The 26905-nt window shown below is 44.4% G+C and overlaps 1 protein-coding gene, 1 long non-coding RNA gene and 2 other non-coding genes across 5 annotated transcripts in view; 1 reads left to right on the top strand and 3 right to left on the bottom strand.

Moving 5' to 3' along the window:
* The window catches only part of gata5 (GATA binding protein 5), a 153022-nt gene that overhangs the window by 31882 nt on the left and 94235 nt on the right, over nucleotides 1–26905 (top strand). For both annotated transcript variants that reach the window (XM_031894061.1, XM_031894060.1), the window contains exon 2: nucleotides 22044–22103. In XM_031894061.1, coding sequence (XP_031749921.1) covers nucleotides 22054–22103 — 50 coding nt within the window. In that variant the 5' untranslated portion in view covers nucleotides 22044–22053. The remainder of the gene's footprint in view (nucleotides 1–22043; nucleotides 22104–26905) is intronic.
* The window catches only part of LOC116408022, a 54452-nt gene that overhangs the window by 22202 nt on the left and 5345 nt on the right, over nucleotides 1–26905 (bottom strand). The window contains exon 2 of the long non-coding RNA XR_004220675.1: nucleotides 26529–26631. This is a non-coding gene — a long non-coding RNA (uncharacterized LOC116408022). The remainder of the gene's footprint in view (nucleotides 1–26528; nucleotides 26632–26905) is intronic.
* mir133c (microRNA mir-133c) lies at nucleotides 5498–5583 on the bottom strand. The gene has a single exon (NR_049579.1). It is a non-coding gene; the product is annotated as a microRNA mir-133c (primary transcript).
* On the bottom strand, nucleotides 25081–25151 carry mir1a-2 (microRNA mir-1a-2). The gene has a single exon (NR_049532.1). It is a non-coding gene; the product is annotated as a microRNA mir-1a-2 (primary transcript).

Genomic DNA, 26905 nt, shown 5'->3' with positions numbered 1-26905 from the left:
TGCAAATTGGAATAGCATTCACTGCATCATACTAAAAGTTATTGTTTAAGGTGAAGAACCCTTTTAAGGTGGCCATACATATTAAAGGAACAGTAACACCAAAAAATGGATAATTAAAATTAGGGATGCACCGAACCCACTTTTTTCAGGGGTTCAGCCGAACCCCCGAACCCACACTGAAGGATTTGGCCAAATCCCGAACCGAATCCTAATTAACGTGTTAATTAGGATTGGAAGGGGTTAAAAAATCGGTGTGAGATTTTTTTTCACCTGCCAATTTAACCCTTTCCGATTCAGTTCGGCCGGCATCCCGGATTGGTGTATCCCTAATTAAAATATAATTTACTTTTGCCCTGCACTGGTTCAACTGGGGTGTTTGCGGTTCCCAACTCAACAGAAAATCAAACCTTCCAGACTGAGATCTAGGGAATTTTAGGCCAAATATCCATTGGGTTGGCCCATCGGGGGCGCCCATACATGGGCAGAATTGGTCTGAAGGACCTGAATCGGAAGCTGAAATCTGCCCGTGTATGGCCGCCTTTACACACAGACCGGTGTTCCTGCCCAGCGCATTTTGTGTTCTGCCACATGGGAATGCAGGAGTTAATTATCCCAGATTTCTCTACAGCGGGGGGAGTACAAGCAGCTGCATGTAAACACTGGGCATAAACATTTATATGCGCACCCTGTGTGTCCCCAAAGGCTGAGGTCACTTAACTATTGTGCACCCATATGGTGGAATGCACAAAATGCCACTGCCTGGGAGATTATAACCTGTTTTTCCCATGGGGCTAGCCATATTCTCCATTTCCCAGGGTGCCACAGCCATGTGACCTGTGCTCTGATAAACTTCAGTCTCACTTTACTGCTGCGCTGCAAGTTGGAGTGATATCCCCCCCCTCCCCCCCAGCAGCCGATCAGCAGAACAATGGGAAGGGAGCAAGATAGCAGCTCCCAGTAGGTATCAGAATAGCACTCAATAGTAAGAAATCCAAGTCCGGCTTGGGACTCCTCCAGTTACATGGGAGTAGGAGAAACAATAGGTTAGCTGAAAGCAGTTCTAATGTGTAGCGCTGGCTGAAAGCTCAGACTCAGGCACAAGGCACTGAGATGGCGCCTACACACCAATATTACAGCTACAAATACATTTGTTGGTTCAAGAATAAAAGGTTAAATGGCAGAGGGAATTATTTGCTGCGTAACAGTGTCATTTAGAAATAAAAAGTGCCCCATAAATATCATGGCAGGGTCCCTATAAAGGCAGTGACTCGTGGAGTGTTGCTGTTGCTGTTAATTGAAATTGCGTCATGTCTGCACAAGCACAGAATCATGTGAAAATATCTATTCTGGTATTTTGTTGTCCGCAATGTCATCTGCGCAACACAAATCCCTGTGTGTAATTGCCCTAAGAGCCGTTACGGTCGGTGGCTTCCAACCCAGTCCTCTGCTATGCTACCAGTCCATCCTTTCTGGATCCCCACAGGAGAGGTAGATAGGGACCCACCTGGGATCACGGTAAGATTAATGGGACACGGGCTCCGGTGGGACAGCTATAGGATATATTTAGGGATGAGAAAATAACACTGCTCTTTCTCCTTCCATTGCCTTTTTAAAACCCAGACTAAAATTGCTATTATAGAAAGGCTGGCATTGTCTGCTCACCCCTTTTGTGCCATATATATATATATATATATATATATATATATTTTGGCACCTAACGCCTAAACAGCATTCTGTGGACTGTGTATAGCCCCCTGGATCAACACAAGCAGAACCATACAGTACTCTCCCTATGTTATAGATCGGATGACTGATGGCACCCTGGCACGCAGTGTTCTCATTGGAGCACCCTCTTGCATCTCTAATTACATTTGGGCTGCTTACTTTGGAGCGCTGGGAAGGCAACGCCGGAGTTTATAGGAGGTTTATGTCCCTTTTAATTATGATGCCTGTAGCTTCTCCGTGTGACATTTTCTTAAGTAACCTAATTATCATTAGCCGGGAGGATTTTTATTAATGGTGTTGTGCTGCTCCCTCGGGAGCGAAGCCCTCGCACGCGGATTGCCGGGGACATGGCGCGCGAGGAGGGGATGGGGAAAGCCAGAGCCATGGGGTCCAATTATTATTGATTTCCTGGCTGCTGCTTTTTGACACTTTTGCTGTGTTTTTAAGAGACTTGTGATTTACATCGCTTGACCCCTCGGATAAAAATTGTCAGCGGCGGGGCGTGCATAAATCAGACGGCACGGCGGGGGCGTTCGTTTAGAATTCAGGGCAAATGGAAGCTTTATAAACGTCACCCCTTGTGCACATTGTCAGCTTCCAGGGGTCCCCCCTTCCTATAGCTGCCCAGGGCAATGCGTGGGCTCCAAATTATCGCCCCGATAGATTTCATACCATGGCCACTGGCCGTTTAGTCAGTCGGACAGGTTAGAAAATGTCGGTGGGAATAAGGATAAAATCTGCGCATGTATCTGTGTATCTGCCGATACCCTTGGGGCCCTACAATGGGAGTCACTTCCGTACGATTGGTGCCTGTAACTATTTCATGTTCAGAACATCCTCCCATTGGTTGTTGTTAGGGCTTTATCCTACAATTTCAGCCTGAATGTGAGTTTTAGATCATTAGATATCCAACATTAGTTGGATAAAGACTAAAATCGAAATGTGTATTAGTGATGTGGGGACCGGGACCCGATGCCTAACCCGGCATGCAGGATCAGACTAGGGGGTGCCCCAGGGGCCCTGCAGGTGCCCCCGCCGGCCGCGTCCCCTAACCCAACCCCCCCCACAGGGTCCCCCACCCGACATCCTCCCCTGAGTGCACGTAAATTAACCCGTCAGGGGAGGAATGGTCGGGTAGGGGTAGAGGGAGCGCCGGCAATGATCAGGTCTGGGCCGCCGGGGCCCACTGGGTGGCCCAGCCCGACCCTGCCAGCATGCCTCCAAATTTATAGACCTGTGCCAGCCCCGCTTTGCTATGATGTCATGGAAGGGGGTGGAGCCAAGTAGGCGTGAGTCTATAAAAGGCGCTCGCCAGAGATGCACAGTAAGGTCACAGGCGGGGAAAGTGGGAGGAAGAGCTTAACCTGAACCCACCTGCGACCCAACAAGGGCGTGCAGTAGTCGTCTCGAATCCCTGGTATGCCCTCAGGTGTCACGCCGGCCCGAACATCATTGTGTATGGCCACTTTTAGGGGCAATTGTAGCGCATATGCCCCTCTGTCACTGGCCCCAATTCTCCTAGTAAATGCCCCTAAATAAACCCTAACCTCAGCCTTCCCATAGAGGTCATATTCAAATAATTCAGACAATAAAATGAGAGTCTTGTTAGATCCACTGCAGAACTCTCACTAATCTTTTTAGATTGTAAGTTCTTGGGTACACACAAGCCCTGACCATTGCAAGTGGCTCTAATGTCAATATTACATCAACAACATAGTATTTGAAGTTCATTGGTTGTTCTATAATACAGTTGTAACCAATCGTAGCTACAGACCTGCCCTCTATAGAGTTGATTGGTTTGCTCATTAAGACTACAAGCCCCAGCATTCCATCATGAGGGAGAGATTAATGTGTCCACAAATGGGTATTGGCGAAGTATTAAATTGTATTATAATGTAACATAGCTGCTGCCATAGATTCCCAGCAGCCTTAGCCACATGCATAGGCATTTCTGCTGCAATGTAAATACTGAGATGGAAACCAGCAACTGCCTGGGTGCCACTGGGACATGAAGGAGAGATGCCAAGGAGAGCCCTCAGCAGCAGGGAATGTCGTGCCTGATCTGAACCGGGATCATTATGTTTCCATGTTCTCTTCTGTTCTAGGCTATTTACTAAACAATTCCATTAACCTACAGGGCATGGCAAAACCAAATGGGGGCCGTTTATTCTTTCCATTGCATTCTTGTACAGAGAGAGGGGAACGACACTGCAGTTCTTGGAAGGAAACAAAGGGTATCTTCAAGGATAATAACCCCGTGCCCTGTCCGTATGGCGCTGTGATGTCCCACAGAGACGCATTTACCAACTCCAGAAAATAGGCACGTTTCTGCACTTTCGATGGTTTAATAAAGTGGTAGAATTTTATTTTTGCAGTTATATTCAGCGCATGTCCCCACAGCTCTCACCCCTATATATATATATATATATATATATATATATATATATAATATATATATATATATATATATATATACAAATCTGACCCCTCCCTCCCATATGTATAAATACAAATCTACAGAGAAGGAATGTTCTGGGCACACAATAAGCTGTACCCCCATACTGTACTGTCTAAGGGAAACACTATGGCACCTCCTACCCATATGTATAAATACAAATATACAGAGAGGGAATGCTCTGGGCACACAATAAGCTGTACCCCCATACTGTACTGTCTAAGGGAAACACTATGGCACCTCCTACCCATATGTATAAATACAAATATACAGAGAGGGAATGTTCTGGGCACACAATAAGCTGTACCCCCATACTGTACTGTCTAAGGGAAACACTATGGCACCCCCTACCCATATGTATAAATACAAATATACAGAGAAGGAATGTTCTGGGCACACAATAAGCTGTACCCCCATACTGTACTGTCTAAGGGAAACACTATGGCACCTCCTACCCATATGTATAAATACAAATATACAGAGAAGGAATGTTCTGGGCACACAATAAGCTGTACCCCCATACTGTACTGTCTAAGGGAAACACTATGGCACCTCCTACCCATATGTATAAATACAAATATACAGAGAAGGAATGTTCTGGGCACACAATAAGCTGTACCCCCATACTGTACTGTCTAAGGGAAACACTATGGCACCCCCTACCCATATGTATAAATACAAATATACAGAGAGGGAATGTTCTGGGCACACAATAAGCTGTACCCCCATACTGTACTGTCTAAGGGAAACACTATGGCACCCCCTACCCATATGTATAAATACAAATATACAGAGAGGGAATGTTCTGGGCACACAATAAGCTGTACCCCCATACTGTACTGACTAAGGGAAACACTATGGCACCTCCCACCTACATGTATACACATACCATGCATATGTAAGGGAATGGCAATTGAATGGAAACAATGTTTATAGGGTATACTTGCCCTTTTATAGTTTGTGTGCCTAGTGACACTGGATCACATGACAATACACATCAATACAATGCTGTGAGGCCGCGCAGCCCATAGACCCAACGCTCGCTCTCCCCATTAGGATCAATGCACTCGGGACAGTGGGATTTTTAATCTTATAGAGTCTCCTTTACACTAAATTGAGCAGCCGGCACTTAATGAATCAGTCTCACCCCCCAACGTTACAGCAACAGAGGATGATGGATTTGGAGCCATCGGTCATTATTACTTGGTTATCGACAGGTCTGCCCGGTGGCCGTTTGTCTTCCCCCCCCCCCCTGGGGTGGGGCGGCATTCAGTTCCCTCCTGGAATTTGGCTCCTCCTCCAGCGGCGTCAGAGCGATCAATGCACAGCTGCAGCTGGTTGAAGGGGACCAAATCCATTCAACAGTTGATTTGGTTCCATTTTACCAGCTTTAGCAAAGCATTCAACCTTGTGTGGAGTCTTCAGCCTTGTGGCCCCGGTCCAATCGTTCGCTTCGGTGCCCGAATCCTTTCCTTCTCTGCACCAGTTGGAACATTTAGTACATATATAGGCAAGAACATTTCCCAAACCCCCTGCTAGTAAGGCCTATGACATAGAGCGTATTCAGAGATTCTACTTAGATTGTAAGCTCTAAGGGACAGGGACCTGTCTGTACTATTAACTTTTAGTATGTCATAGAATGAACAGTTCTTAGCAACTTTTCAATTAGTCTTCATTATTTATTTTTATAGTTTTTTCATTATTTGCCTTCTTCTTCTGACTCTTTGCAGCTTTCAAATGGGGGTCACTGACCCCGGCAGCCAAACCCTATTGCTCTGTGAGGCTCCAGTTTTATTGTTATTGTTACTTTTTAGTACTTTCCTATTCATATATCAGTCTTTCATTCAAACCACTCCCTGGTTGCTAAGTTCATTTGGATCCTAGCAACCAGATAGCTGCGGAAACTCCAAGCTGGAGAGCTGCTGAACAAAAACTGAAATAGTTACAAAAAAAACTACAAATAATAAAAAATGAAGACCAATTGCAAATTGTCTCAGAATATCACTCTTTACACTATACTAACAGTTGAACAATTCCTTTAATGTATTGTAAGAAATGTGCAGTTCTGCGCCCACACATAGCACATTATAATATACATATACAGGTATCGGACCCCTTATCTGGAAACCCATTATCCAGAAAGTTCCGAATTATGGAAAGGTCATCTCCCATAGACTCCATTTTAATCAAATAATTCACATTTTTTAAAAATGATTTCCTTTTTCTCTGTAATAATAAAACAGTACCTGTACTTGATCCCAACTAAGATATAATTACCCCTTATTGGGGCAGAACAGCCCTATTGGGTTTATTCAATGGTTAAATGATTCCCTTTTCTCTGTAATAATAAAACAGTACCTGTACTTGATCCCAACTAAGATATAATTACCCCTTATTGGGGGCAGAACAGCCCTATTGGGTTTATTTAATGGTTAAATGATTCCCTTTTCTCTGTAATAATAAAACAGTACCTGTATTTGATCCCAACTAAGATATAATTACCCCTTATTGGGGCAGAACAGCCCTATTGGGTTTATTTCATGGTTAAATGATTCCCTTTTCTCTGTAATAATAAAACAGTACCTGTACTTGATCCCAACTAAGATATAATTACCCCTTATTGGGGGCAGAACAACCCTATTGGGTTTAATTAATTACTGTTTAAATAATGTTTTTTGCAGACTTTGACAGGAGATCCGAATTACGGAAAGATACACTTAGATCCCACTTAGGGCCACCAACTCCATGGGTGCAATTATCTTTATCAGTATCAGTAACAATTCACTTACTCGTTTCCCCCAGAGGGAGGATTACTGGAAAGAAAATAGTGCTTATTAGATTTGCCCTTTCTCAGTATTGCCCCAAACCGTCCTTTTTACACCCAACAAAGCAAGGAAAACATTCAATGATGGAACGGAATTGTCTGTTCCCCGTGTGCTTATATCTATCAATCGGTGATGCCTTAATCAATGTGCAAATCGTTTTGATCAGATTCCCAATGACTTGCACCTTGATCCACATTGACCCAATCTGCGAGAGTCACAGCTGATACGTGCGGCTTTTTATTTCTAAATGACACTGTTACACAGCAAATAATTCCCTCTGCCATTTAACCTTTTATTCTTCAACCAACAAATGTATTTGTAGCTGTAATATTGGTGTGTAGGCGCCATCTCAGTGCCTTGTGCCTGAGTCTGAGCTTTCAGCCAGCGCTACACATTAGAACTGCTTTCAGCTAACCTATTGTTTCTCCTACTCCCATGTAACTGGAGGAGTCCCAAGCCGGACTTGGATTTCTTACTATTGAGTGCTATTCTGATACCTACTGGGAGCTGCTATCTTGCTCCCTTCCCATTGTTCTGCTGATCGGCTGCTGGGGGTGAGGGGGGGGGATATCACTCCAACTTGCAGCGCAGCAGTAAAGTGTGCCTGAGTCTGAGCTTTCAGCCAGCGCTACACATTAGAACTGCTTTCAGCTAACCTATTGTTTCTCCTACTCCCATGTAACTGGAGGAGTCCCAAGCCGGACTTGGATTTCTTACTATTGAGTGCTATTCTGATACCTACTGGGAGCTGCTATCTTGCTCCCTTCCCATTGTTCTGCTGATCGGCTGCTGGGGGTGAGGGGGGGAGGGATCACTCCAACTTGCAGCGCAGCAGTAAAGTGTGAGTGAAGTTTATCAGAGCACAGGTCACATGGCTGTGGCACCCTGGGAAATGAAGAATATGGCTAGCCCCATGGGAAAAACAGAATACAATGCAGGATTCTGCTGGAGAAGCTCTATTAACTGATGGGTTTGAAAAAAAAAACGTTTTCCCATGACAGGATTCCTTTAAAGGAAAAATAAAGTCAAAGTCACTTGGGGGTGCCAAAATGTTAGGCACCCCCAAGTGACTTTGACCGCCTACCTTTTACCCCGGGCTGGTGCCCCTGTGAGGAAGGAACAGCACCAGCCCGGGGTAGCTGCCGGCGCTTCCTTTTCCTGATTCGCTGCGCGCGCATGCACAGTAGAGTGAAAAGCCGAACTTTAAATGTTAAAGTCGGCTTTTCACTCTACTGCGCATGCGCCCACCGCTGGCACTCAGGAAAAGGAAGCGAGGAAGACGGAAGCGCTGCGCTCCAGGTGCCCCGGGCTGGTGCTGTTTTCTCCTAACAGGGGCACCAGCCCGGGGTACGAGGTAAGCGGTTAAAGTCACTTGGGGGTGCCTAACATTTTGGCACCCCCAAGTGACTTTGACTTTCGTTTCCCTTTAAATTAAATAGGAGAACACATTCTCTAATTAGCTTGGGTAGTTTAAAGGGGAACTTTTAACTTTTATTAAGATTGAGATTGGTCTTGTAATACAAAATCCAATTAGTCTTCAGTTTTTATATGCTTTTGAATTTGCAGGGGTCGAGTTTGCTGTGTATTATCTGATTACTAGGGGTCCAGTGATGTAGCAATGGGGGATGAATAAAATAAAAATAACAGGTAGGTATTCCTACAATCTAGGTTGTACTTGTTTAATAATACTACATTAGACAGTGATCCCCAACCCCTTGGATGTTGCTCCCATTCCCCCCAAAGCAGGGGCTTATTTTTTAATTCCTGGCTTGGGGGCAAGTTTTGGCTGTGTAAAAACTAGTTGTACAGGCATAGGACCCGGAGTTTTCTGGATAAGGGATCTTTCGGTAATTCTCGGAAATTCGGAAAATCTCCTACGTTAAGTCCACTAAAAAAGAATTTAAACAGTGATTAAACCCAATAGGATTTTTTCTGCCTCCAATAAGGGGTAATTATATCTTAGTTGGGATCAAGTACAGGTACTGTTTTATTATTACAGAGAAAAGGGAATCATTTAACCATGAAATAAACCCAATAGGGCTGTTCTGCCCCCAATAAGGGGTAATTATATCTTAGTTGGGATCAAGTACAGGTACTGTTTTATTATTACAGAGAAAAGGGAATCATTTAACCATGAAATAAACCCAATAGGGCTGTTCTGCCCCCAATAAGGGGTAATTATATCTTAGTTGGGATCAAGTACAGGTACTGTTTTATTATTACAGAGAAAAGGGAATTATTTATAAAAATGTGAATTATTTGATTACAATGGAGTCTATGGGAGATAGCCTTTCCGTAATTCAGATCTTTCTGGATAATGGGTTTCCAGATAAGGGGTCCGATACCTGTACTGCTAAACAGAACCTCCTGTAGGCTGCCAGTCCACATAGGGGCTACCAAATAACCAATCACACCCCTAGGTACAGTTTTCATGCTTGTGTTGCTCCCCAACTCTTTTTACATTTGAATGTGTCTCACAGGTTAAAAAAAGGATTGGGGACCCCCGTATTGGAGAATGGAACAGCTGTCCTTTTTAACCCAAATTAACTATGTAACATCCATTGAAAACTACCTAAAAGTTGAATTGCAAATTTAAATTCCAATTCATTCATAATCTCAATTGTGGGCTTCTAACGGAAGAGAAACGAAGGGCAGCAGAAATTCATATTACAAAAACCAATGTACAAATGGGTATGTGGGACCCAGGCTTTGCATTATCCTGTGCACCTTTCCCACTCCTAAACAAACAATGGCGTTTGCTAGGACTTCAATAAAACATATGCTGACTGCCTAATCCCGTGCAGCGGCGCAAGCTCAGCGTTTTCTCGCCGGCTAAATACTGCTCTATACGGCAAACTCCCAGCACCCCGGCCCCAATCAATAGCAAATGAGACGAACCAACAAAATGCATTGTGTCCAATTAGTTATAATTGGGGGAAATGGGAATGTAGATGGACTCTGGCTGGAACCTGCACTTTTTTTATTACCGGATCCAAAAATCATCCACTGTGATTCCTTTATTTACGAAATGACAATTTTTATTTATATCAAACTTCTTACTCTTTGTTTGAGTGTAAGATTGTGCCAATTAGATTCATTCTGTGTTTAGGACACCGGTGTAGGACACTGCCGAGGTACTGCAGTCATTTTAGCCCCTCCCCTTGGGGAGCACGTGACTCGTAAGGCTACGTACATACGGGTGTTTGAAATTCATGATGTGCGTCAAACGAAATTGTTGGTGCACACACACACGCGTAGTGCAGCGTATTCAGGGTCAGTGTGTATCTGCGCTGGGGGAGTGCAGTCTGCAGCCCCAGTGCAGGTACCAGGGCTCATACAGGCAGGGGGGTGGGTGTGTGTGTATATATAGATATATATATATATATATATAAGTCCAAAATGGGAAGCACACCAATAAAAGTTACTATACCTTGATGCTAGAGCCAGGGGATCTTTAAATCGAAGAAATGTCAGCACTCTTAGGATTTTCACATGAAGTCACAATAAACCATCAAGGCTATTATAATGCAAACGGTGAGTCTTTATTACCAACGTTTCAGTCCGCACTTGGGACTTGGGACGAAGCACTTGGGACTTGGGACGAAAGTCCCAAGTGCGGACTGAAACGTTGGTAATAAAGACTCACCGTTTGCATTATAATAGCCTTGATGGTTTATTGTGACTTCATGTGAAAATCCTAAGAGTGCTGACATTTCTTTGATTTATATATATATATAAATATATACTAATGTGGCCCGAGTCGGGCTAAATGCACCATAGAAGCAATAATGGAAATAAAAAGACAGCAGCGTTCACTGAAACACAGCAGAAATGCATATACAGTATATACAATATATCCCACAATTGGTGTTTAAATGTATCTCACAATAAGGGGCAGATTTATGTATTCAGCTCCAAACTCACAATTTGATCAATCTTCCCCCAAGTGACTGAATGTATCTCACAACAAGTTAAATGTATTTCACAAGAAGTAAGCAAATACAGGTATGGGATCCCTTATCCGGAAACTCATTATCCAGAAAGTTCTGAATTACGGGAAGGCCGTAGACTCCATCACAAGCAAATAATTCTAATTTTTATAAATGATTCCCTTTTCTCTGTAATAATAAAACAGTACCTGTACTTGATCCCAACTAAGATATAATTACCCCTTATTGGGGGCAGAACAGCCCTATTGGGTTTATTTCATGGTTAAATGATTCCCTTTTCTCTGTAATAATAAAACAGTACCTGTACTTGATCCCAACTAAGATATAATTACCCCTTATTGGGGTAGAACAGCCCTATTGGGTTTATTTAATGGTTAAATGATTCCCTTTTCTCTGTAATAATAAAACAGTACCTGTACTTGATCCCAACTAAGATATAATTACCCCTTATTGGGGGCAGAACAGCCCTATTGGGTTTATTTCATGGTTAAATGATTCCCTTTTCTCTGTAATAATAAACCAGTACCTGTACTTGATCCCAACTAAGATATAATTACCCCTTATTGGGGGCAGAACAGCCCTATTGGGTTTATTTCATGGTTAAATGATTCCCTTTTCTCTGTAATAATAAACCAGTACCTGTACTTGATCCCAACTAAGATATAATTACCCCTTATTGGGGGCAGAACAGCCCTATTGGGTTTATTTCATGGTTAAATGATTCCCTTTTCTCTGTAATAATAAACCAGTACCTGTACTTGATCCCAACTAAGATATAATTACCCCTTATTGGGGGCAGAACAGCCCTATTGGGTTTATTTAATGGTTAAATGATTCCCTTTTCTCTGTAATAATAAAACAGTACCTGTACTTGATCCCAACTAAGATATAATTACCCCTTATTGGGGTAGAACAGCCCTATTGGGTTTATTTAATGGTTAAATGATTCCCTTTTCTCTGTAATAATAAAACAGTACCTGTACTTGATCCCAACTAAGATATAATTACCCCTTATTGGGGGCAGAACAGCCCTATTGGGTTTATTTCATGGTTAAATGATTCCCTTTCTCTGTAATAATAAACCAGTACCTGTACTTGATCCCAACTAAGATATAATTACCCCTTATTGGGGGCAGAACAGCCCTATTGGGTTTATTTAATGGTTAAATGATTCCCTTTTCTCTGTAATAATAAAACAGTACCTGTACTTGATCCCAACTAAGATATAATTACCCCTTATTGGGGCAGAACAGCCCTATTGGGTTTATTTAATGGTTAAATGATTCCCTTTTCTCTGTAATAATAAAACAGTACCTGTACTTGATCCCAACTAAGATATAATTACCCCTTATTGGGGCAGAACAGCCCTATTGGGTTTATTTAATGGTTAAATGATTCCCTTTTCTCTGTAATAATAAAACAGTACCTGTACTTGATCCCAACTAAGATATAATTACCCCTTATTGGGTGCAAAACAAGCCTACTGGGTTGGATTTTTAACAAACTTAAGGTATGGAGATCCAAATTACAGAAAGATCCCTTATCCAGAAAACCCCAGGTCCCAAGCATCCTGGATAACATGTCCCATACCTGTACATGAAATGCTGAAAGTAAGGGTCCAACCTGGGGGGGGCACCTAGCCGGTATTACACTGGTCTGGCCGCTCAATATCTTTAATATTAGTGGTATAATTCATATTAAAAAAATCTTTCCCCCCCCCTGGAGCTTTGGTAGGTGCCACACAAGTAGAAGGGGCAAATCCCTATAGAAAGGCACAGGGGCTCTTTCAGGCTCTAGAATTCGCTATGATTTTGTCACGAGATGAAAGAGCCGCTACAATGTCGCTGCTTCTGTTATGTTCTGGTTAAATCAAGGGCAACTTAAAAGGAAACGGGCACAGATGTAAATATTCTATATTCCAGACTATAGTGTGTGATTAATGAGTCCGTTACACACAGGGGTTTGATTTATTTTGCTGTAATTGTTTGTGAAATTTATAAATAAGTGCTACTAAGCAATGACTGGAGTTTGTTACACCAGGGAAATGTTCCCTTAGGGGCAATTGGTGGAACCAAAGGGGCAATTGGTGGGACAAAAGCAAAAAGTTGTTCAATAATAAAACATTAAGGGGCAGGTTTATTAGAATGAGAGATTAGAGCTCAGGAAAAATTCCCCAACTTTCTATTAATTCCTATGGGATTTTTAGAAGTGTATTTAGCATTGGGGGAAAGTTTGGGTTCACCAAATACACTTCTAAATATCTCATAGGAACTAATAGAAAGTTGGTGAATTTTTCCTGAGCTCTAATCTCACACTCAAATAAATCTGCCCCTAAATAAAGACATAATCGTAATAGACGTAATCAGCTCCTATATTTTTTGCACAATAATCGTTCCTATTCAAGCCCCAAATAAACAAACATAACCGCAGCCGGTGTAAACCCATAGGGCAGCTAAACATTTTCCAGTTCTCATTAGCCCAGTTTCAACTCACGTTATGGATTCCCTGATATGTCCTTGTATGTAGGGGTCACCTTTCTAGGAATTTCCTCCCAAGCACCTATACCGACTGTCCTTAGGAACCAGTTCTGCACATTACAGAGTTTAAATACAGATAAACAGAGAAGGAATGTTCTGGGCACACAATAAGCTGTACCCCCATACTGTACTGTCTAAGGGAAACACTATGGCACCCCCTACCCATATGTATAAATACAAATATACAGAGAGGGAATGTTCTGGGCACACAATAAGCTGTACCCCCATACTGTACTGTCTAAGGGAAACACTATGGCACCCCCTACCCATATGTATAAATACAAATATACAGAGAGGGAATGTTCTGGGCACACAATAAGCTGTGCCCCCATACTGTACTGTCTAAGGGAAACACTATGGCACCCCCTACCCATATGTATAAATACAAATATACAGAGAAGGAATGTTCTGGGCACACAATAAGCTGTACCCCCATACTGTACTGTCTAAGGGAAACACTATGGCACCCCCTACCCATATGTATAAATACAAATATACAGAGAGGGAATGTTCTGGGCACACAATAAGCTGTACCCCCATACTGTACTGTCTAAGGGAAACACTATGGCACCCCCTACCCATATGTATAAATACAAATATACAGAGAGGGAATGTTCTGGGCACACAATAAGCTGTACCCCCATACTGTACTGTCTAAGGGAAACACTATGGCACCCCCTACCCATATGTATAAATACAAATATACAGAGAGGGAATGTTCTGGGCACACAATAAGCTGTACCCCCATACTGTACTGTCTAAGGGAAACACTATGGCACCCCCTACCCATATGTATAAATACAAATATACAGAGAAGGAATGTTCTGGGCACACAATAAGCTGTACCCCCATACTGTACTGTCTAAGGGAAACACTATGGCACCCCCTACCCATATGTATAAATACAAATATACAGAGAGGGAATGTTCTGGGCACACAATAAGCTGTACCCCCATACTGTACTGTCTAAGGGAAACACTATGGCACCCCCTACCCATATGTATAAATACAAATATACAGAGAGGGAATGTTCTGGGCACACAATAAGCTGTACCCCCATACTGTACTGTCTAAGGGAAACACTATGGCACCCCCTACCCATATGTATAAATACAAATATACAGAGAGGGAATGTTCTGGGCACACAATAAGCTGTACCCCCATACTGTACTGTCTAAGGGAAACACTATGGCACCCCCTACCCATATGTATAAATACAAATATACAGAGAAGGAATTTTCTGGGTACACAATAAGCTGTACCCCCATACTGTACTGTCTAAGGGAAACACTATGGCACCCCCTACCCATATGTATAAATACAAATATACAGAGAAGGAATGCTCTGGGCACACAATAAGCTGTACCCCCATACTGTACTGTCTAAGGGAAACACTATGGCACCCCCTACCCATATGTATAAATACAAATATACAGAGAAGGAATGTTCTGGGCACACAATAAGCTGTACCCCCATACTGTACTGTCTAAGGGAAACACTATGGCACCCCCTACCCATATGTATAAATACAAATATACAGAGAAGGAATGTTCTGGGCACATAATAAGCTGTACCGTTATCTGACGAGCCTTCGGATATCGGCAGTACATTTAAATGTACATCCGATCGTCTGTCATGGTACAAAAATTATTGGGATGATAATTCAGAGCCCACACATGGTCCGAAAATCGTACAAAACATAGTTATATTGGTTTGCCCAGCTTTACCCTCTTGTATAGGGAACAGTGGGGAGCAAACTGATTTGCTAGGTACTGGGCCTGAAGGTCGGGTTGCTGTACCAATAATTAGTTTGGACTTTTTGTGGCCGAGGGCAGAAGCCCCAGTAATACCCTGTCTGTCCCCTTTATCGGCCCAATAATTTCCGTACCACGTCGATTAGTCGATCAGACAGGTTATAAAATGTCGGTGGGATAAGGATAAAATCTGCGCATGTATCTGTGTATCTGCCGATACCCTTGGGGGCCCTACAATGGGAGTCACTTCCGTACGATTGGTGCCTGTAACTATTTCATGTTCAGAACATCCTCCCATTGGTTATTGTTAGGGCTTTATCCTACAATTTCAGAGTTTTAGATCGTTGCATTTAACTGTACGACTGATATCCTGTATCCCCCATGTCCGTAGCCCAATCTGCATGTACAGGAGCCGGAATGAACAGCACCAATGTTGCTTTGGGCAGAGCGGCACAAACTAATATACAGTTTCCCTGCCAAGTTGAGAGCGAACGCTGCGCCGCACTCCCTGTCCTGCCATAAATGATCCTGTGGAGTCGCAGACAATACGGATTTCCTAACGCTGCAGTCTGTACAGACCCATTATCATTCCCCTTTATTTATACAGCAGCGACACGTTACGCAGCGCCGGAATGATGTTTAAAGCAGGGTTCCCCCCCCCCCATGCGAGTTATGAATGGCGAGTTAGAGCTGGGGGACGCGCGATTATGTGCCACGCAGACCGGGAAGCTGCCAATGTGCTGACACAGACGCACTCAAGGTCACAGTCGGGACAAGCCACAAATTCTCAGCTAGGAAGTCGCAGCGAGAAAGAAAAACAAATGGCTCTGCTGTCGCCCCCCCTGCAAGTCACTTTGGGAGAGACCCTTTGTCTCCCGGGAGGGGAAACGCGTTTTGTGCCGATGCACGCAACGCAAACGAGAGGGAATACTTGGGGAACACATGTCTCTTGCCTTGACCCAACAGTATTAACCCTTTTGCCTATGGGCCCCGCTGCACATTTAGCCACTGGGTCCCTTTCCTTGTTAGAAAAGGACTAGATGTTTCCGGGCCCCACAGCAAATTCAGTTTAGGGCCCCAAAACATTGGTAAGTTAACTTCAATATATCTTCGTAGAATAAGTCAATTCATTAATTAGGGCTTTACTGGGATCCCTAAACTCCTGGGCCCCCCTGCAACATTACACCCCTGCTTCCTTCTGCAGGTTGCATTTCCGGCACCCCCTAATATTTTGGCCATTGGTGGCCCCCCAACCTCCTGTCCTTGTGTGTAGCATTGTGGACTGGTCACTTAATTGCAGTTTTCTCAATGAATCTTTTAAGCCCCCGGGCACCCAGTTCCTGCCCATTTTAAGCTGTAGTAATGGAGGGGCCCGGGGCAAACAGACTTTGCAGTGGTTCCTGATCTATTGCCCTTCAGCTGTTGTAAAACTACACCTCCCAGCACCATGTGACCTGGGTCAGTCACCCATATTTGCACCCCCCCCAATGCTGCATTGGTGCTACTATGCTGCAGTCGGCAATGTGAGCGAGGGGCACAAAGCTGACATTCTCTATCTCTGGTGGGTCAGTAATATGAGAATTCTCGTGCAAGTGAGATTGCAGCCGCTGCGTCATCCCTGAAGTCTTTCACGCTAGAGTTCCCCTTATCCCGGGACCCCCACTCTCTCGCCAATGCAGCATCCCAGACGCACAATGCAAATCGCTGGACTCCAGCTGCCGCCGCCGCTCTCTCTCGCACAGACTGCACTGCAGTGCTGAGATCCATTCCCCCCTGCAATCAGACGTGCACTCTTCCAACGCTGAGTCAGCACATTCCCCCCCCCCCACACTTTTTTTTTTTCTCTTAATTGGCCGATCTGTGAATAACACACTTTCATTTTATTCTAAAATAGAGCAATTCATTAAGGCTTCCCCCGCCCCCTATCCCCACACACCTCCCTGAAAAATGGTATCACTTCCAGCCAATCACTTCTAACCTTTCACCTTGTCCCCCCTAAATAAAAGCACTTGCAGTTGTACTTACTTATCCCCCATTCCACATTCTACATGATTATGGGTATTTAAGCCTAGTGGTACTTCTGTTAATTCCTAATAATCTGCTACACTGTCTGGTGCAGTCACTCGCTGCCCCACAGAGCTGACAGTCTATACTTTATGCCTGAGAGACAGTAAGGATTTCCCATGGCCAGAAGTAGGGATGCACCGAATACAGGATTTGGTTAAGGATTAGGCCAAGCTTCGGCCTTTTTCAGCCGGATTCAAATTCAGCCAAATCCATGTTCTTGGCCAAACTGAATCATTAAAATCACATAAACCCGGAAGTTGAAAAATTTTCACTCTTTAACCCTTCATGAGTCAAACACTTCTGACAGGGGAGGCACCAAATCCACTATTTTCAGATTCGGCCGAACCCCGAATCGTTCGTGAAAGATTCTACTGAACTGAACTGGATCCTGATTTACCTAAGTAAGCAATATGAAGCCATTTACACACAAATGTGCTCTGAAAGTGACAGCAATTTATTATTCAGCGGGTGTTTAAGAAGACAGGGGGTCTTCCATGCACCCATACATGCCAACACAAGCCTCTCCTTCTCTAATTTGCCCATGGATTTCCAATAATAAAAGCAAAGCTACAACAGTCTCTCATGCAAGACTCTCTCATGCTCTGGTAGAGACAGCCATTCCTTCCAACGGTAGTCTCTTCTGTGCCCTTAAGGTCCCCATACATGGGCCGATTGTAGCTGCCGATATCAGTCCCTTGGACAGATTCAGCAGCTTATCAGCCCGAGTATGGGCAGAAACGAGGGTCCTGCCTGACCGATATCTGGCCTAAAATTGGCCAGATATCAATCAGCCAGGTTAGAAAATCCAGTCGGATCGGGGACCGCATTGGCTCATTGATCCTGCCCCATTGCCGCCAATATAATTCCCCAGGGCCAAACGATTGAATAATTTTTTTTTACCTACATGCCCGTAGGTGGGGAAATCGGGTGAAGATCCGCTCGCTTGGCGATTTTTGCCAAGCGAGCGAATCTCGGCGTGTATGGGGACCTTTAGAGTGCTAAGGCTAAACCATTCCGTCTAGGATAAACCATACTCACTGCCCAACTGCCCAATCCAACTTGCCCCCAAAGAATAACCAGTACAACACTGATGGGAGCATAAAAGTGATTATTATACTTCATTAATGGATCTACCAAATACCAAAGCAAGAGACTCGGCCTGTGGGTCAGCATTATCCTTAAGGGTAGGGAAAATTACATATACAAGGCTTTGAGAGCCAACCCATTGGTAACAATTCATGTGAAACATTAATGAATTTCTGCTGCATGTGGGAAGGGTGGTGCCATCCTCGTGCCCATTGAGTTCCATTGAAAAACGCAGCTGGTACCACTTTGGATTACCCAGCCTGGCAGATTAACCCTTGCGCTCCCAAGTAAAATGGCCCCATTTGTAGCCAGATGGGATAGAGCCAACATGCTACTGACTTTACTACCTTTAAACCAACACCATGTTGGTGTGGCTGCTTATGGGGCACAAACCTTGCCTGGAATGTAATTTCCTACTTCTTGGCTTTGACTTGTGGCAGCTGTTAGAACTTGTATTAAGCCCCAGTCATTATACACAGGGGTTCTTATAATACTATACTGTATCCTTATAATTAGTAATGTTACCAGTTATTGTCACTGCCTATTTATACACAGTGTGTGTTTGTTAAGAATTTGTTTAAAAGGGGGGTGGATATTATATGTGAATGCCAGCTCGGACTTCCCTGACCTGCCTTCTTCCTTTATATGAACACAGGACTCCTCAGTGACTGCTAATATCCTTATCATTTACAGTGGGGCTACATTATCCCTTATAATACATGAGTGATACTCGGAGTTCCCTGTATAACTCAGCCTGCAGCCTTGTGCCTTTATATGGGGGGCACAGAACCCCTCAGTGACTGCTAATATCCTTATCATTTACAGTAGGGGGTACATTATCCCTTATAATACATGAGTGATACTCAGAGTTCCCTGTATAACTCAGCCTGCAGCCTTGTGCCTTTATATGGGGGGCACAGAACCCCTCAGTGACTGCTCATATCCTTATAATTTACAGTTGGGGGTACATTATCCCTTATAATACATGAGTGATACTCAGAGTTCCCTGTATAACTCAGCCTGCAGCCTTGTGCCTTTATATGGGGGGCACAGAACCCCTCAGTGACTGCTAATATCCTTATCATTTACAGTAGGGGGTACATTATCCCTTATAATACATGAGTGATACTCGGAGTTCCCTGTATAACTCAGCCTGCAGCCTTGTGCCTTTATATGGGGGGCACAGAACCCCTCAGTGACTGCTAATATCCTTATCATTTACAGTAGGGGGTACATTATCCCTTATAATACATGAGTGATACTCAGAGTTCCCTGTATAACTCAGCCTGCAGCCTTGTGCCTTTATATGGGCACAGAACCCCTCTGTGACTGCTAATATCCTTATAATTTACAGTTGGGGGTACATAGTGCTACAGGGGATAAACATTGCAGTAAAATATACACTATAACAATTGTTAGAGACACAGCAGGAAGAAAGTTCAGTTAAATGAATTCCGTGATTCCCATCAGTGTCAATAGTACGGATCCTTCCACTCGGGCAGAACTCTCGTTCTCTCAAGGGGCAGTTTGTCCGGCAAGTGGGCTTTATGTGTATAACACAGAGGGTATCTAGGAGCCTTGGAAACCCGACTAGAAATGACAATAAATATAAGAACCAAGAAAGACTGCAGTTTAAAAGTAAAAATTATTCCCAACAGGAAAATATAAAAATCCTTTGATTCAATCTTAAAATGTCCCATCTGGCTCAGTACTGTGCACATTGAGGAGTTATTGTTTTCCAAGACCGTGTTGTTGTCAGAGCCGACAAGTTTTAAGTGAGTAAAAATAGCCCCTAGGATGCCAGGGGGTGTTGGTATAACACTTGGGGATGTGAGTTTGCCCTTAAGCACCTTGTCATGGCAATAGCTAGAATCTCAGCCATAAAGCAGGGCAGGACTGCTGCTTACAATGGGGGGGATCAGATAGGATCTGTGCCACTGTGACAGAATGCTCTGTTATACAGATAGCTAGAATCTCAGCCATAAAGCAGGGCAGGACTGCTGCTTACAATGGGGGGGATCAGATAGGATCTGTGCCACTGTGACAGAATGCTCTGTTATACAGATAGCTAGAATCTCAGCCATAAAGCAGGGCAGGACTGCTGCTTACAATGGGGGGGATCAGATAGGATCTGTGCCACTGTGACAGAATGCTCTGTTATACAGATAGCTAGAATCTCAGCCATAAAGCAGGGCAGGACTGCTGCTTACAATGGGGGGGATCAGATAGGATCTGTGCCACTGTGACAGAATGCTCTGTTATACAGATAGCTAGAATCTCAGCCATAAAGCAGGGCAGGACTGCTGCTTACAATGGGGAGGATCAGATAGGATCTGTGCCACTGTGACAGAATGCTCTGTTATACAGATAGCTAGAATCTCAGCCATAAAGCAGGGCAGGACTGCTGCTTACAATGGGGGGGGATCAGATAGGATCTGTGCCACTGTGACAGAATGCTCTGTTATACAGATAGCTAGAATCTCAGCCATAAAGCAGGGCAGGACTGCTGCTTACAATGGGGGGGATCAGATAGGATCTGTGCCACTGTGACAGAATGCTCTGTTATACAGATAGCTAGAATCTCAGCCATAAAGCAGGGCAGGACTGCTGCTTACAATGGGGGGATCAGATAGGATCTGTGCCACTGTGACAGAATGCTCTGTTATACAGATAGCTAGAATCTCAGCCATAAAGCAGGGCAGGACTGCTGCTTACAATGGGGGGGATCAGATAGGATCTGTGCCACTGTGACAGAATGCTCTGTTATACAGATAGCTAGAATCTCAGCCATAAAGCAGGGCAGGACTGCTGCTTACAATGGGGGGATCAGATAGGATCTGTGCCACTGTGACAGAATGCTCTGTTATACAGATAGCTAGAATCTCAGCCATAAAGCAGGGCAGGACTGCTGCTTACAATGGGGGGGATCAGATAGGATCTGTGCCACTGTGACAGAATGCTCTGTTATACAGATAGCTAGAATCTCAGCCATAAAGCAGGGCAGGACTGCTGCTTACAATGGGGGGATCAGATAGGATCTGTGCCACTGTGACAGAATGCTCTGTTATACAGATAGCTAGAATCTCAGCCATAAAGCAGGGCAGGACTGCTGCTTACAATGGGGGGATCAGATAGGATCTGTGCCACTGTGACAGAATGCTCTGTTATACAGATAGCTAGAATCTCAGCCATAAAGCAGGGCAGGACTGCTGCTTACAATGGGGGGGATCAGATAGGATCTGTGCCACTGTGACAGAATGCTCTGTTATACAGATAGCTAGAATCTCAGCCATAAAGCAGGGCAGGACTGCTGCTTACAATGGGGGGGGATCAGATAGGATCTGTGCCACTGTGACAGAATGCTCTGTTATACAGATAGAATGTTCCCTGGATTTACCAATTCCTAAGTACATTTGCGTTGCTTTTTTCCTACCATGCCATATCGGTGAGCTGCCTGGGAACTGCCCCTTACGTTTTGGAGTCATTTATTCTACGGAGCAGTTATTTACTATAATTGCTCCCGATTATGTAAATGTAATTTGCTCCTGACTTTTATCAGTAATAAAAAAAATAAAATGATTAAAACTGCCTGCTAGCTCTCACACCCCATCATGTCTATTATAACGATTTCTTCTCTTTCACAGACACTGGAAAATGCAGAAAGATTGCAGACTATCGGGCACATTCTACTACAATACTACAAGGTAGGAAATGAAAGATCTAATTGTTTACTACACTGCTGCAATTTAACTCCTTTATTTGTAAATCTGCCCCAATATCTCTTTCACCCATGCGCTTTGTCCTAATAACCAAAGTCAGAGTCTAACCCCAACCGGAACACATTGCACATATTGTGCCAAGAGCCATACACATTGGGCCACCGGTGAGGGCTCCCCAAAACACACACAGTCACGTATGCCTGGTCGGCTATTTATCCCGTTTATTTGGATACAGTAAGAACAGAATTATATACAAGGGTTCTGGGAGGAACCGAATGATTTTGCTTTTCACATTACGCTTGGCCATGTTTCCAAATGAGCAGATCTTTGGCCATTTTGGCTTCACACATTCATCCTTTGTACCAACATGGAAAACCACATCCGCACTCTATTCTGATCCTCCACAGCAATATGTTTTGTATTTTAATCCTAATATACGGGTTGTGGTTATTAAATCCCCACAGAGGGGACTATCCAGAAACCCCAGGGATTAGATGCTAGGGCACCGCTCTGTGTAAAATCTGTATCAAATGGAATATTTTGCTTTATGGCTGGGCTGTAGGACTTTTCAGGGTCGGACTGGGGGGTGCCGCCCCAGAGGAGCCCCGCACTCCCCAAGGTGCCCCCGACGCGCACCCCTAAACCCTCCCCCACAGGGACCCCTGTCCGACGTCCTCCCCTGAACTCGTATGTGTAACGCATCAGGGGAGGACATCGGAGGCCAGAGGAAGCAGCAATAGGGTCGGGTCTGGGCCGCTGGGGCCCACCGGGTATTTGCCCGGTATCCCGGCGGCCCAGTCCGACCCTGGACTTATTCATTCAGTTTCTAGATATTTCAACATCACAGGACCTTGCTTGTTTTGTCTTATCTCTCGGAATCTTCTCTACAAATAATCTATCCATTAATCAAACCCCCTTACAAACGAGTAGAAGCTTTTGACAGCTCCATACTGGGATATTCAGAGCCAATGGAGTCACCATATTGCCACAAATAATCCCACATTGCCACATAATCCTCTCTGCCAGTGAGTGGGATAATGCAGGGAGGCTATGCCCCCCCCCCCCCGTACGATTTAAAGGGCAATTAAATAGTGATATCCGACCTAGAGCCGACCAGCTATTGTTGAAGGCAAAAGCTGATTCATGTATTCTGACTATATACTGCAACCGAGATAATCCACTTTAGTCCGGCTATAGGGACGGACAATAGAATCCATACCCTGGACTGAGATATGACTGGCTGAACCTGCTGAGCAAGTACGGCTCGTAGCCCCAAGGCCGGGGGGAGAGAGGCAGCAGCAGTGAAAGAACCGGGCAGAATTCAGCTCAAACATTAGGAACATTTAACCATAGTTCTAACAAGCAGCAACATTTCCACAACAGGGGCACAATATATAAATATACAAGTTGGTACCATACAGCGATGCCAAAGCTCACAGTACAATGGCCAGAATGGCACCATTATAGGCACAGTTATAACATTCTCTATACACAAGATGCCATTGAGGTGGTTTTGTGAGTTATTGTTTCCATAAATAAATCACATAAAAAAGCTGTAAGTAAGTTCCCACCCCTTGGGGTGTAAGGTGCATTAGTTACCCTAGTGCCCCCCACATTACTAAACCTGGGTCTGCCATAGGGGCTTAGTAAACATTGACCCGAGTTACAACTTTTTATGTGCTTTAATTTTGGCTTTTACTAGGGCAGAAAACACAGGTTCCCTGGGCATTGAGTACGGCACATAGATCTTTAGCTATACACTATTAAAGGTGGCCATACACTATTAAAGGTGGCCATACACTACTAAAGGGGGCCATACACCATAAGATCCACTCGCTTGGCGATGGGTAATATCTGGCTAATTCGGTTGTTTGGCCATGGGGCCAAATGATTGAATTTGAACGGCGCCGTTGGTTCGGGGTCTGCATCAATGAGCCGATGCAGGTCCTGATCCGACGAAAAAATCAAACCTGGCCGATTTCAGAAGGACCGATATCGGCAGCTAGAATTGCCCTTAGGGGGCAAGCTGAACAAATGGCAAATGATAGGGAATCATTGAGAAGGGAAATTCTGCAACACAGCAATGTTGGCACAAACATTTGCACTGCATTTGGGGTAAGAACCCTCCCTCGGGTGTAAAGTGGCCAAACCTTTGTGGCTTTGTGCCATCAAACTGCTGTGTGCTGTGTCTTTTTAAATGAACCCCACAGGCTACGGTCCCCTAAACCTAGCCAGCAGGGGCCAACATGGGCCTCAGTGGGTAAATGTTAAGTTTATGTGGCACGGTGAGCCGTATGTATCTAGTGAAATGTGTATAGAGCGTTGCTGTTACACAACCATGTGTGTGTGTAGGGGGCTTGTGTGTAAGCAAGAGATTAGGATGAAAGAGACCCCCGGATTTGCGGAAACAAAACGTGTCCGGCTAGATTTTCCTGGTGGTGCCTCTGGCCGGCCCTGCCGCAGTCAGCTCTTTGAATATTTAATGTCCTGATGAGTAGGTCCACCTGCTGACACAGTCAAAGTGCTACAACAATACACACACCAGTACAAGATCATCAATTGACTTTTCCCCTACTCTGCTAGGTCAGGGATTTTTTTTTTCCCCCCCATAGCTAACCCTTTGTGAGCTGGACGGGAGCACAAACCGTTAGAGTAGGCCCTGGGCTTTCTGGCACCGAGACAATTCCCTGTGTAGCCAGTAAAGCTCTTGTCATCATATCACTGGCGTGTATTATACACAAGGGCTGTTGTATTTAATGGTCAAGTTCACCCATTGCTTTGTCCATTGTATCAACTATTCTTTAGACCCAAGGATCGCAGACACCAACCCTAGTGGGACCCCCCTAGTCGGCAAAACATAAAACTTTGACTGTGATTCTCTAAACGTGCAAATAAGTGATATCCAGTGCGGAGAAAGGGGGGCGGCCGGTCTCCCCTGTGTCTTTGTGGCGGACCCCTATCGGAGATACATACTTCTTTACATTCCATAGCATTGGCACTTCCATATGGACATATAAAGAAGTATGTCTCCCAAATAGGGTGCAACGAGTCCCGAACTGGAGGCAGAAAGAAGCACCGGGGAGGCTGGGTAATAGGAGGCACCGAGATCAAGTTTAATTCACTCTCCCAAACAGGCAACGAGCCCCCCAAAACCTTCCCAAGGGCATGCACTCTAGGGCTTATTCTATATCTGTTAGCTATGGATGGACAGAGTCTGGGAAACGTACCATTATTATACAAAAAGCAGCATATCCCTATATCATGCAGGCCTTATTGGTATTGTGCAAACAGGTTTATAATGGAAATGTATGTTAGTGTGCAGGTATGTGCAACCACACGTGTGTAAAGTGCGGGGCTATGGGAGGCTACGGCTATTTACAGTATGTTACTATGGGTAAGGGCTTTATCATGTAGATATAGTAAAGCAGTTATATGGGAATATGGGGAATACAGCTGCTTTCTGTAAAGTTGCATGAAAGTCTGTGGCTGTATATAATACAGGTGTAAGGGAAGAAGCAGCGATAGACCTCATGTTTAGTTGCAACCGTAGTCGCTCTATAGGTTGGTATAATAGGGGTAATATAATAAGGGACTGATTGAAAACATCAAAAATAGGCATAGTGTATTGTGCTATATTTAGGTATAGGGATTAATTCCATTTCTATGCAGCGTCTGGTCTATTTATAAGGCTGCGTAGTAGTAAATGCAGAACAGTTTCATAGCTACGGATATTATTTCCCATAGCGGGGGATATGTATGCTGGGTAGTAGGAAACCGTTGATATTAAGCTGTGTTAGGCGCTGAGTCAGCGATCTGGGCTCTTGTGGGCCCTCGGCTTTTGGGGGGTCGCTTAATAGTTTCAGGTTTGACAGCCGTGTAATAGAGTGTGTATTATATGAAGCAGAGATCAGGCACATATACAGGCAACTAAATATACAGAACTGATACATGATATATATGGCACTGACATGCATAACTGCTCCTACACTATGGCTCCATGCAGCTATAACTCAATATATATATATATATGTTATTTCAAGGTTCATGCACTTTCATACGGCCCCCAATACCTTATCATTCTGCTTTTAATCACTGTCCCTAAGGGTAATATAGAGATATTCATATCCCAAAAACCCCATAGCAGCACAAAATGACTTGAGATCAACTAAGATCAGTGGGGGATTCACGTCACACTGTACCCCCAAAATAAAATGAAAAGGAATGGTTAGTTCTGCAGGCAAAGGATTCTGTTGGCAGCGTTTTGGGCAGCCAGCGCGCTCATGTTTGGGGGGGGCGGAAAAGTGTTAGCTGGCAGTCAGTCCACAAGGGGTTAAAGACATTAGAGCAGAAGAGACAGAATTCGTTAGCAGCACAACAACAAGCCGGGAACAAGGGGAAAATTCCTCTTACCTCTGTGGCTCCACTTGTGCCCGGCGACGTCCCATTTCCCAACTCGCTTACTGGCAGTGCCCATTAATGTTTCCCAGGGCAGCGCGGGGCATATCCCGGGTATCTGAAATGAGAGAGAAATCAGGGCAGCCCCGGAGAAGAGGCAGGACAGAGGGCCCCGTGCCTGGAGGTCTCTCACCCCCTCTCTGTCTCTTTCCCTGCTGTCACTTTTGCAGCCACCCTGAGCTTTAAAGCTCCACAAACAATGTAGATTGAGAGCCACGGGGGAAAGTGATGATCACAGTGAATGGAAGGCTATTATGGGCTGGATTTAGGCACAGTGAGAGGGGTCACCGTGGCGCGGAGTGCTCACTCAGCAGCGCCGTAATGGGATTCTC

Source organism: Xenopus tropicalis, chromosome 10 (assembly GCF_000004195.4).
Source record: "Xenopus tropicalis strain Nigerian chromosome 10, UCB_Xtro_10.0, whole genome shotgun sequence".
NCBI lineage: Eukaryota > Metazoa > Chordata > Amphibia > Anura > Pipidae > Xenopus > Xenopus tropicalis.
The sequence above is the reverse complement of the archived record's forward strand: the minus strand, read 5'-3'. Positions and strand labels throughout refer to the sequence as shown.